Source organism: Saccostrea echinata, unplaced genomic scaffold (assembly GCF_033153115.1).
Source record: "Saccostrea echinata isolate AGI-Se365-2 ecotype Australia unplaced genomic scaffold, CSIRO_AGI_Sech_v1 ptg000002l, whole genome shotgun sequence".
In the NCBI taxonomy this organism is placed as follows: Eukaryota; Metazoa; Mollusca; class Bivalvia; order Ostreida; family Ostreidae; genus Saccostrea; species Saccostrea echinata.
In genome coordinates, this window is record NW_026889751.1 from 10,380,941 (window position 1) to 10,394,576 (window position 13,636).

Below are 13,636 nucleotides of genomic sequence, written 5' to 3' on the forward strand. Positions count from 1 at the left end.
ATATACACACTTACAGAAAGTAAAAATTTGTTGAGCTACCTGGCACTTTATCAATTCAGAGCTACAAAGTAAAGCATATTCCATAAAAGTTACATGATATTAGCTCATGGGAAGTGGCAGAATGCCACATAAAATTTGAAATAATTCTGTTAATTATTGAATACAATTAAAAATTGCTGAATCAGGACACCACTTGTTCCATAAAAACTTGCCAGATTTATCAACATTCTGAATTAGAAAAAATTTTCACAATAGAATTTACTGAAAGGGACAAAAAGTCCACAGAAATATGCAAGAACACACTATATCTGGATTAGACAGGTTTTACTATACATATAATTGTAAAACAGCTAGCAAATAGCACCATAATCATTATGGTTCATATCCTAATTGCATAGACCCAGCTTTATATAGCAATGAATATTACCCTCTCCAGGTTTTGGACATATTTGGCAGTTAGAGACATCTCCCCACCCCTTTCCTGAATCACAGCAGCAATCAGCCAGAGATAAAAGGGGAACCATTGGCTGAGAGCACCTGTTGTTTACAGCTTGCAGAAAGCATCTTTTCTTCTGTATTCCTACAACATGTACAAATTTGATTATTTAAACATGTACCTTATTAATTGAAAATGGCAAAAGGCATACATGTATATGAAAAATTTTGCTCTTTTATTTTTACCTCACCTAAACAAAAAGCTTGTGGGCTTTTCTGATTGAAGTTTGTCAGTGGTCAGTCTGTCTGTCTGTTATAACTTTTTGAATTTTCTACTTCCACTCTAGAACCACTGGACCAATTTCAACCAAACTTGTTATAAAGCATCCTTGGGTAAAGGAATTCAAGTTTGTTCAAATAAGGCCCTCTTTAAAAAATTGTTTGTTTGCATGCCTTCTCCCGACTGACTGGCTAAAAATGGCCCTTACTCAAAACTTTTTAACCTCCAGGAAACGAATTTTTTCTCTCTTTTTATTCCTGAATTTTCTCACCCTGTCAATATGTTTGTTGAACTTTTCTAGGTAAAAAAAAATTCCCACCTACTTACCGATCCAAATTTTTTTTTTACTCTGAGTCAGGAGAAGGCAAACATTATTTTAAAGATGGCCTGATGGGTCACACATTTGAAAGGGGAGAAAATCAAGAATTAAAAGCCCAATACTGGGTGCGTGTTTTAAAAAATTTCATTACTCCAAAAGAGATAAAACTTAAATTATGTTAAAGTTTTCTGACATAGTAAAATCAAGTTTGTTCAAATCATGGCCCCCAGCAGGGCCATGATTAATGCAAGAATCCCCCAACCATAAAAATGCATATATATCTTATATGATTGAAAACAATAGGAGTCATTCAAAGCTGAAAATCCTGAAACAAGACAACAGAAGCCAGACTTAAGCTAAGGCGAGCTTAAAACAGAAAGTAAATTTAAAACATGGGTGCAGGAGAACAAATTAATGTATATGTTTTTAAGTTTTTCAATTGCTTTGTCCATTATCAGCTGATAACAACCAGCTTTCTGGAATTTACTCTCAGCATGTGCAGCTGCACTTTACATCGACCAAGAATTAGTGGTAAACACTCAAGGTAAAGTCCTTGTGATCTACACTTTAAACATCATGAAAACTATTCATGCAAACTATAGGAACAAAATATTTTGACTAAAAGGAAACATTAATTATGCTGACTTATCATTTGACTAAATACCACATTATTTATTACATTACTACCAAAGTGAATGTCCTATCAACTTCAAATTATGTACAAGAGAGGCTTTAAATTAGAGATTTTGAGAAAAACTGATACCCTGAATTCCCAGCTAAAAATCACTTGTAATTAATGCATTACGTAATATTTTTAAAAGAACTCCTGGCTCAAAACATGACTGTTTACACTATGGTGTAAAACTTCTGTGTTTTCATTTGGAGATGCTTTAGAACTGTTAAGTGGATCTCTCACAATGCTCTCAAAGAGCAACATGTATATAAAGTAGCTTCTGCATGAATCACAGAATTGCATAGTGTCAGAAGTTGGGTTCTTTTTGTGGAGTAATATAATCCATCAGCGATGATTAAACCCCAGCTTGATACCTATCAGATAGTATGGAGAACAAATTACCCTAAGCCTACAATTACCACAGCCTCCCTCAAAACTAGAGAGATTGATGGCAGTGTGTCTTTTTTTTAAATAAATATGTGTCTGGAATTTAAGTGAAATGATAAGCAGGCAGTAAGATTCCATCTAATACTATTAGTACATGTAGATCAGAAAATTGAAAATTCAACAAGACCCAGATCTATCTGTTTCTTTTCAACGTCTTTAATTATTAACAGATAATTAAAATGTCTCTTACTGATCTAGAAAATATTGGTTGAATTTTTTTTAAATTAAATTTGCAACAAAAAAAACCAGAAGTATGTGATGTGACTGTAGCTCTACTGCTTTACAGGCAACACAGCTAAATATGGATTAAATGTAGATAAATAGAACTTTGAAGTGGTCTACTTGTTCAATGATTAATGCAAGCATCCCCCATCCCCACCAACAAAAATGCATAAATATCTTATGAAATCAGACCAAAACTGCAAGAGAAGTACCAGTTTAAAAATTGCTTACAGACAGAAAGATGGACCATTCAGGGGTGTGCAATTACAAAATTTAGTTACTAGCCCGTCGGGCTAGTGGCAGTAACAAAGTTACTAGCCCGAGGTTGCCAGTCACTAGCCCATTAACTACCGAAAACAATACATGTATAAGTATAACAAAAAGGTAAAAAAAATTTAAGTTGAAATAAATAAAACAAATAAAGGTTTGCGCTTTGTAATTGTCAGGTACTTCTCCCTATTTTTATCCACTATAATTGTCATTGAAATGACTTGCGATAACAACACACAATACATATAGTTCAAAACGAATCAAAGATTAATATGATTTAACAACAAAGTTAATCCGTACATCAATTCAGTCGAAGTAAATGTTTTACATTTACCAGCCCGACGGGCTAAAACAGTATAGATTTATGATAGCCCGACCTCTAAACTTGGTAGCCCCGGGCGTCGGGCGATGGTAATTGCACACCCCTGCCATTGGTGGACATTTCACCATCATACATAATATGACTAGCACAGAACTTTATTACAGTCAAATCCTTTGAACTTTTAACAAACTGTGGATAATTAAATTGTGGAATGCCAAAAAAAAATAATAAATAAATACAGCTAAACTTCGAAATCTCGAACACGGATATCTCGAATACCCCGGATATGTCGAAGTAAGACTGCGGTCCCGACGAAATTTGCTTTATAAATGATTAAAATAAACCCCTCTATGTCAAACACGGTAATGTCGAATACCCCGCTTATCTCAAAGTAAAATTGTGTACCCATTCATTAAAATCATATGCATTATCTCGAAGTCAGGATAATTTTCCGCTCTGATGATCAAGTCCGTTAGGTAAACTGAACGCTCTATTGATAACATCCACCTGTCTGTCACGCATGGGTTACCTGTGTTCCTGTGATCAACAGACAATAGCGCGATAATTATACGAGGTGTATGTATGGCTTACCTTGATTTTAATTATGCAAGCTAAAGGTTGTGTGTATAAGTCTTATGCATACGCGTGGATGACACGTTATAAATTGTTTTGTGGCTGGGGTACGTTTATCTTGGTAATCGCTATTTAATGCTCTGTGTAATATGCGCGCTTGCATAGTTTATGCATATCAAAGCGAAAATTATAAAGATTAAAGTGAAACAAAATTCTGTAATTTAATGCAATTAGAATTTATTTTTCCTATATGAGCGCGCAGAATTTACAATCGTCAGTACACACCATCATGTGAGCGTGTGTCGCAGTGAAAACTTGACAAGTGCTATAGTGCCCTGTGGTTCAGTGTCGTTCTGTAGTTAGACAAAAGTGCGTGTTTCTTCTTTTGCATTTGATTTTATTATGGTAAAATATTTTCTTTTAACGGATTATACATGTATGAACATGTTTTTCCAATAAAAAAAAATGTATATTTCGTTTCCGTTTTTCTGACAGCGACCGGTTTTAAATTTACAATGCATAGACAATAACCGGTTATGTATACATGGGAAACGATCCTAGCGGTTGAGTAGACTTGCCGTGTTGGTAGAAGGATTATACTTCTGTGCATACTATACAAAGTTTTTATTTTGCGAATTATAAAGAGGATGTAAAAATCTTTTAAATGCTAAATACATGTCCATGTATATTTAAGAAATCGTATACAGAATTTCAAACAAGAAGGAATTTTATTAAGTGCATGTTCACTGCGCGAAGTTTTTTGAAGTTCATTAGAATTATAATCCTTGATATGTCGAACCCCCGGATATCTCGAAGTTCATCAACAGTCCCGTCAACTTCGAGATAACGAAGTTTAACTGTAAATAAAAATATGAAAATGAATTCATTAAACTTATTGCAAGAAATTAATTCCTAAGATAGAGCCCTATCATCCTCAGAAACAGGCCACTTACAATGCTGTCTTCTACTTTTACTTGGTTTATCATTTCCTACAAACTTACGCTTTATTTCATCTCCTGTATCATATGTCAGAAGTCTGCGACGTCTACAAATTGGTACTTCTATACATACCTATGCATGTAGATTTATCTGGGGAAAGTTCAAATCCCTCATTACAGGTGCAGAAGTAGCTCCCCTGGGTATTTGTACACTTCCCATTTCTACATATATCTCTTCTCTCAGCACACTCATCAATGTCTACAAGAAAATCAAATAAATTATTTAGTCTTTCCCATTATGTCATATTTTAGCCTACATTTTTTTAAAAATTGTTTAAATGACCTTGGATCAAAGCATTGAAACCTTTGGGTCGATAACCAATCATTGAGTCAAGAATGAGTGATGAGTTTTCACCAGTACTAAATCTTACTCAGATTGATCAGATAAATGATATATTCCCCATGTAACCTTTATTTGTAAGGAGGTGCTACAAGGTTGGGGGCTGGGCAAAGTTCATACAGATGAAGGTGAATTCTAGTGGAAATATAAGCAAATGTATATACATTTAATCCCAGCTGAAGGAAATAATTCTAACCTACATAAATATGAAGTCCATTGTATCTAATACTTTGCAAAAAAAAATACATATTGTATTGCTTAAAAACTAACAGAGATTCAAAATTTTTCATGTCTCATGACCTAGCCTTCCTTACCATATCTGTCCCAATGAGCACCAAAGGACCTTTCTAGGAATTGTCAATTCTGAAAGTGTTTATACTATATGGATAGTTTTTGATAGACACAGTTATAATAAGTTATTTCCAATATTGGATGTCAACATGCACAGATTCCTACATTATTCTTGTTATACTGGGCACTGAGGTGTAGATAACATTGTTTTTCTGACGAATATATGTTTGGTAAAGCCACCTTTCATTCATAATTTCAAATATTGTAAAGATTTTTCCCCATATATACATGTATGTGCCATACATGTTTAAAATTGGTTGCTCAGAGGAAAATTTACCACTGACCTCCAAGATGGCCAAGGGGAATAACTCCCTCCTCCAAAGGGAAAATACGACATATGAAAAAACTATCTACTGTAAATCACTTTTTATTCACGAAAAATTTATTTTTGCGTATTTATGTGAGACCGTCTGCTCACAAAAATTTCATCCTCCCATACATTAGCATTACTCAAGCATATATAGAGAAATGACCGAAAATCATGAATACTTTGTCTGGCTTTTAAATACCAAATAACAATGTTGCAAAAATAAGGTGCTGCAAAAATTAAGTGATTACAGTATTCTAGATTTTGAAATGACATTTGAAAAATTTCCAGAATTTTATTGAGTTTTTTATATGAGATCAGTAACAATAAAATATCATAAAGTTTGTAATCAGTTCTGCAATATACAGTGAAACTTGTCTAATCCATATATTGTGTATTCCGAAAACTTGCCTGCATACGATTAAAACTTCAAGTCCCTTTCAATAATTTCAATTGTTTAAAATGTTGTCTAATCCAGAATGTTGTCTAATCCGTCCAATTTCTTTGGAACCTGTGGTTGGCCGGATTAGACAAATTTTATTTTAAAATGTTTGTGTGCATTACTTTCTAATTTAAAATCTGTTAAAACTATGATTTTGAACATGCCCCAACTTATTTTTGTTTTCAAGTCTGGCTTGCTTCCTATGTCCAGCAGTTTAGGATCTGAGAGATATTTATCTTGTAATTTACCTTCACAGTCCTGAGTGATAGGATTCTGTCTCTGTCCTTTCTTACACTCACACCTATAGGAACCCACAGAGTTCACACATGTCCCACCTCCACACACCCCAGGTATTGCTACACACTCATTTACATCTACAACAGATTTATACTACATGTTTAACACAGAAAATACTGTGACAGAAATAATCTATGCATTGATATAATGTAATTAAACAATGTTTGACCTTTTTACTTCACAAAAATGCAGAATGGAATTGAAACATCTCATTTGGATTTACCTATGTGCTAAGTTAAGGATTGATATCATTATCAACAGGTAAGTTAAATATGTTATAGATTTCCCAATTTCAAGACCAAGAGGTCAATATCAACTCTTGTGACAATTATCTTAATCATTGTATCTTGATTTACCAATATGTGAAATCAGAAGATGATAATCAGAAAAGGTTATTTACAGCAAAAGTCATGAGGATCATTTATGAGCTTCAAGGTCAAATGTCTATCGAAAACATCTTGTTTAATTAATTTAAGGTTCACAACTCACACAAATTAAAAATCATGTGCAGATTTTTGTTAAAACAAAAACAAGCCAAACACTTGAAGCAATACAAAAGTTCTGCTTGCTTTTGACCTGTAGAGCCTAAGAAAAGGAATTGAAGAGGCATATACACTTTACCTTGACATGTGTTTGTTTGTAAGTTTGGAATGTAACCACGGCGACAAGGGAATGGTCGAATGGGGCATTGCTCACAGGGATTGCCCCAAGCTTTTCCTACTGTGGCACAGCACAGGTTCTTGGTACACACCAGCCCTGTCAGTTGACCCCTGCACATGTTGTTTGAAAGTTGGGTAAAACATGGTCCTATTCGATAATCTAAACAAGAAGGGAAAAAGACAGTTAGGGTGTAATGAATTCAGCTTCTGTAGATGTTACAAGTTACTATAAACGTAGAAATTTACACATGACACTAAATAAGTGAACAGAAATCTTCTCTATATTTCTCATTCAATTTTAACTTGTGCTATATTGTATTAGTATTTCTGAAATAACCCCCATGCATACAGTTTTACTGCTACAAGTTGTAATTTACATTTACAACACACTTTAATATCCACTTTTAAAGTATAATTTTGATGTTACAGAAAAGTATATATTTATTTTGCTGTGAACTATGCATAATGGAATTTTGACATGAAAAATATCAGCCTTACAGGGTTAAACGGAGAGACATATGGGCATTAAATTTAATCCTGTTTACATTAATACAATCCTTTTGTGCCTTTTTTAACATAGGTCTTGATCCCTTTTGACATATGCAGATACTCTACTTGCATCCCTGGTCATTATATATTCTTATTCTTCTCAAAAAAAAAAAGATTCAGCTTTGATTACTGATTTTTTTTTTTTTCAAAATGTTTTAGCATTCAGTGAATGTTTTGATTTATCAATGTAAAATGCTCCCTAGAATAAACACATCTTTCTGCATCGTCAGACTCTGACAGCTGAATAGTAAACTAAGGACTGGCAGGTATGACTTAATATCAAATGTCACAGGAAGCACCCTTAAAATAAGCACTTCTATTGTGAATGGGTAAACACATACATCTTAAAATAATCTACAGATGTGTTATTACAGAGCATCCAAAATAATGCAAGGTTTAATCTACTTTCAAACCTGACATATATTGCCTAAAGGCTTTGATTTCAAATACTGACACATATGATAATCAGGGTTGTGGTTAACTTTTGAAACCTTAGGGGCCATCTGGGCTCCTAACTTTACAAATTTTAAGGGCCCACAATGTGTTCCACGGGCCCACATTTAATGTGACATTATATTTTTAGTAAAAATAACAAAATCCTAATTTTTTTAACCTAGTTTTTTTAAATTCCTGGTATCAATATGTTCGCAGTCTTTTCTAAAACTGAAATCCGAGAATATATTCATTACATTTTGTAGTGTTTAATCATACAAATGAAGCATCTATGGTTTATCAAGGGGGCATATTAAATAATAAATTGCATACAACCCGTGATGAAGTTTGATTCCGATCTTTTTTTGTGTGCATTTGACACGATAATTCAAATTCTATCCATAAATAACGACCCCGGATTGTGTATCTGATTGTCCAGATTGAGTACCGTATCTGACAACCATAGCCGATTGTTACAATTGTTCTATAAGAACAATCTCAAACGTTTGCCTCATATTATCAAATTTAAGGGAGATTGCAAATTTAACCACTTCGATAAATCGCCATGTTTGATCAAAGTCACGTACATGTTTGACTAATATGCTTGCATGCAGCACAAATATAGTCTAGGTTAGTAGAGCATTTTCTTAAAACTGAAAGTACAAAGTATGTAATTCTGAAATGTGTTTATGTTCCGGAAAAAAAAATCGTTCGCCATATGGGTGACCAGATTTTTAATATCTAATCGCCCACGGCAAAATTTTACTTGTATTTGCGAGTGGGCGAGTGGTTATCCTCAACCCTGTGAAATTGCTTAAACGCCTCAAGTTCAACTATGCATACTTAATAAAAGAATATGATAATATATTGTGCTAACATATCAATATTGTAAATAAGAATAACATACATATTTTCCCTGAATATATATCTAATTTTTTACAACAAACATATATGTACATGAGCATCATTGCATTGAACCTTGCTAAATGTCTCCCTTGAATAAATGCATTGTCACAAATAATTTTTTTGCTGATTAAAGCATTACAAATTTATGAAAACAGAACAGATCATGTTCCATTGAAGATGAAGTTCTCATATACATACAGGCAGAGAGAAAACTTGTTTTCTTGGTGATCATTTTGAGAAAACAAAAATGTTTAAGATGTCTAAAAACACTAAATTCTATTCAACTTTGCAGAAATACCTAGTAAATGATGACAAATCCCCCATAAATGTCTTTCAATTTTGTCTTTTGATACCAAATATGCAAAAAAGGCAAACTAATGGGTCACCTTATGTTTATGTGGTCTTGTGATTTGATATTTAAATGCAATAAAGTAAAACAATTTACTTCAAAAGCTAAACATAAAAAGCTTTCTAAAAATGCAGAGAATTCCAATACTGCAGTAATCTGAAAATATAATGACCTATTAACACAGTATTAAAGTCAGCATTGAATACAAATCTTCCGATCTAGATTTCAGCACCCTTTAATGGCCAGGTACAGTTTAATTACCATTTTCACATCGTTTCCCTGAGAATCCATACGAGCATGCACATCTATTGTTTCCAATGCATCTTCCTCCATTTTGACACTGAGGGTTACACACAACTACAAAAAAGACAATAAACTTGTAGATTTGTTTTCATAAGTAGCGTATCCTTCACCTTTGAATAAATCTAGGCTGATTAGCACTCTTTGACAAAAAATTGGGGCAAATATATGGACAAAATTAAGAATTTTTAGGGCTAATTAAGGGCTAAAATTTGGAATTTTATAACAATATTTAGACAAGATTTAGACATTTTTAATCTTCTTGTGCCAACATACATGCCAACTTTCCCAATTTTTTCGGGAGTCTACCGATTTTTAACCCTACCTACCGCTTGTCTACCGATATATTTTTTTAATCCCATTTCTACCGATTTTTAGGAATTCCGGATTTTTTACCAATCTGCTTTGCATAATACCACATTTCCGTGTGAATAAAGATGGCGGTTCGAATGTTTATCGGTAGATATCTGTTTATTGCCGCTGATAACAGGTTATCAACAAGGTGTCAACTGTGCTACCAGTCATTACTGTGGTTTTAATTGCCCCCAATTCTCATTAACAGTGTATATTTACCTAGACAATCATGGCAGATGTGAAAATTTTAGAAATACACACAACAGGATACAAACTTGTGACGAGTTCACACTTTACCGCAAAATTTGACAATATACATATAAGCTGTTAATAAAAGGTTTTCAAGTTTAGGAAATACGGCATTTCTCACTATAATTACGAACTACGTCATTGATCATGGAAAAGACACTGCCAAAATCCAACTTGAAAAGATGCGTCTGCAACATAGGCACTATGGTCTGCAAGTACAAACCGTTACTTTTTTTTTTGGCAGAATTCCAGGAGTGGTTCAAAAAAGTTAGGAAGGAGAAGACGTACCAAGCCTTTTACAGACTTTGTATGAAAACATTTAAAGTGACTTCTTCTTAGTATTCCCTTTAATTTAAAAAAATTACAAATTATTTGTCTGAGACTTCGTAGCTTTATAAAATATGTAATTTACCAACAGACAAAAGCAGTAATTGCACGAACTCTTTTAGTAATTTAACTTGCTTTAGCTTATTTGTAATTAAGTTTAACATCCTTATCCATGTAATAATCTGTATGTGTATGACATTGCATATGGCAGGGGGGTAATGTTTATCATTATATTAACATATTAAATAATTTTGATTAAAATTTTCCTTTTTAAATTTCAAATAATATTGTGTTTTTGTTGAAGTTGATAGAGAAGAAAACACTATAAAGTAGTAATAATATATGATAAAAGGTATTAGACTGATATTTAAAAAAAACCAACAAATACTTATTTTCACGACAAAATGCCGCGAATTTAGAACTTTAAAAAATGTCGTTATGCACTATCTCCCCCAAGGAAATTTCAAAAGTTGGCATGTATGTGCCAAGTTACACTGAAATCAGACTAAAACTGTAGGAGGAGTAGCATTTTGAAAGAAATTCACGGAAATTTTTATTTTTAGTGACCATGGCAACACTGTTAATTGACAAAAACTCAAAAAAATGATAAACAAAGAATTATGTATCTTAGTGTAGTCCGTTGTGTGCCAAGTTATACTGAAATCAGACTAAAACTGTATCAGGATCGAGTAGCGTTTTGAAAGAATTTCAAAGAAATTTCTATTTTTAGCAACCATGGCAACTGTTCATTGAAATTAAAAATCGATACACAGAATTACCTATCTAAGTGTAGTCTACTTGTGTGCCATATTCTATCATTGAAATCTGTTTACACCCCCATCCCCCTCTTTTCGCGCCATAAATTCAAGCACTCGTATCACGGCTTCGTTACAGCAGTTCATGCATATTACAAGTGCCAAGATATTCATATGAAATTATATTCTTTCCATTTCATGAAATACTTGTTTTACAATATCAAAAACTTTTAAAATAACCCAATAGCATACATAGTCTGCTTCGGCTGTTACATTCAATTCAAAGCATCCAGACGACTTTTTCCTGATTTTGGTTAAGTCGTACAATTCATAAGTCGTTTAGTTTTCAAAAATCACCTTCAACATATTGAATTAAATTGAATTGTTAGCGATTTTAATAATGCAAAATAAGTGCATGACAAGTCAAGGACATGAAATCTAGGTAAAATAATCTAACTGTGTCCTGGGACAAGCCCATATCGAGAAAAATGTCATTTTCATAATGCACCGAGTAGCCCTACACATGTAGATGCCAGTATGTCATACATGCTTGGAAAATAAATGACTATATTATGCAGGAAACATCGTTTTTCAAAGTAAATAGGCATTTCAGTTTCACAATACTCAAATCGTTAATCGAGGGGGGGGGGGCAGATTCTCTAGATTTCTACAGAAAAAATAGGCAAAAAAAAAAAATACTGCAACAAAAAGTGGAGGGAGGCAGTCAGTCTTGGATTGAAAATTCCCCCAAATTTTCCCAATTTCACAAAAATGGGGGTGGCAGAGGCTCCTGCATCTGTTATCAGGTTATGCACGCGTTCTTCGACCATATAACTACACGTATTTACCTGCATTTTGACAAGAGGTGGAGGGCTGTCCATTTGAACACAAACACAGATTAGGACGGATACATGTTCCCCCACCACATCCAAGCTGGCAGATAGCTAAAGAAGTAAAGATTTCTGTATTAAGTATATAAACAGTTACAGAAAAATCAATACAAATAAATCTTTACTTCTAGTTTACATAAGTTAACATAAGAACCACTGAGATTTATCTGGAGACTTCGTTTATTCACATCTGTAGATAAATAGTCTGACAAATTTTAGACATCATACAGAGATCTGAGCCGTATACATGCTTACGTATGATACATCTGTACTGTCCCGGCTGTCGAGTCCACCCCTGGCAACAATACCTTCTGGAAGCTGAACCGCAGGTATTTGGTCTGAAAAGAAAACTGAGTTTTATCAAAATAAAAATTATAAGTAGCAGCCATATCAAAAATTATGTCAATGAGAAAGAAAATAGAGAGATTTCAAGGTACTTTTTTGTCGTTGTTGTTTTGTTTGTTTGTTGTTTTTTCCCCCAGAAAATCAAATGTCAACATTATTGATCCTGTCCTTATAGTCACTGATATGCTTCACTTTTATCAAAGATTAACCCAATGCATGCCTAAGTGCAAACTCTTGAACCGCAAATGGCTCATTAAATCAGTGTGGTTCATTAGATGGTTCAACCCTACTTTCAACATATTTATAAATTTACTAGAATAACATGTTAATATAGCTTGATTAATAATTTTAATCCTTTGAAAAATTAAGTCCTTTGTGGGAAAACTACTGCATATTCTAGTATGCATCTACTTTCGAATTATGAATCAAAAGTGATCGAGGCCAGTAGCACTGCATGCTTTTTAATGCAATGAGGCCATTTGACGAGAATATATTCCTGGTAAAACAAATTCAATATGTCCTCTGCAAAAGCCTATTAGAATCAAACTGGGGGGGGGGGGGGGGGTAAAACATGTGAAAAGGCGTTCGTAGTTCTCAAATACAATTGATTTTTTCTTTAGAAATACATTTTTTTAAGATAGACAAAACGGGACTTTGAATTTTTTCAATAAGATATAATGAATGATCAAGTTTTGGGCACTTGTTTAAATGATGGAAAAAGATCCTCTTAAAAATCTATATAAGTAAATTACAACATAGATTCTGTGAGGATTACTATCGCATTTTCTACCAGTTTGTAAAAACAGGTATTGGCGGTTTAGGCATGCCCCCCGAAAAAAATCTCAACTTTTAGTTTGTATAACACAGTATCTAAACAAATTAGTGTCAAACCTTGTGCTTCCTAACATTTACATTGACCAGACGCAGTTATACCCCAGAAGGACTCGCTGTAAGATTTTACTGTTTATCACACAAAACATGTTTTATTCTGCATAATAAGGTAAAATTTTAAGTTTTCAGCAACGAATCTCACTGTATCCAAAATGAAGGGAAACCCCAACCAATATAATATATTGCAGTGCTATTACGTGTATAATATTAATTATTAACTAAAAGCTGGTTTTACTAGAGGTCAATTCAGTGGCGGATTTAAGGGAGGGGGGCACCCGGCGCCAACCCCAACCCCCCCCTAAAATTGTCAAAGTTAGCGTGAATCACAGTTTCGTCGAGAAAATGAAACAAGAG

At 33.6% G+C, this 13,636-nt stretch overlaps 1 protein-coding gene across 1 annotated transcript in view; it reads right to left on the bottom strand.

The window, feature by feature from the left end:
* Positions 1 to 13,636, bottom strand: part of LOC133172279 (fibrillin-2-like) — a 54,400-nt gene that overhangs the window by 38,643 nt on the left and 2,121 nt on the right. The window contains exons 2-8 of the mRNA XM_061307138.1: positions 12,302 to 12,384; positions 12,005 to 12,100; positions 9,433 to 9,528; positions 6,898 to 7,095; positions 6,228 to 6,353; positions 4,613 to 4,738; positions 428 to 580 (exon numbers count right to left, since the gene is read on the bottom strand). Coding sequence (XP_061163122.1) covers positions 428 to 580; positions 4,613 to 4,738; positions 6,228 to 6,353; positions 6,898 to 7,095; positions 9,433 to 9,528; positions 12,005 to 12,100; positions 12,302 to 12,384 — 878 coding nt within the window. The remainder of the gene's footprint in view (positions 1 to 427; positions 581 to 4,612; positions 4,739 to 6,227; positions 6,354 to 6,897; positions 7,096 to 9,432; positions 9,529 to 12,004; positions 12,101 to 12,301; positions 12,385 to 13,636) is intronic.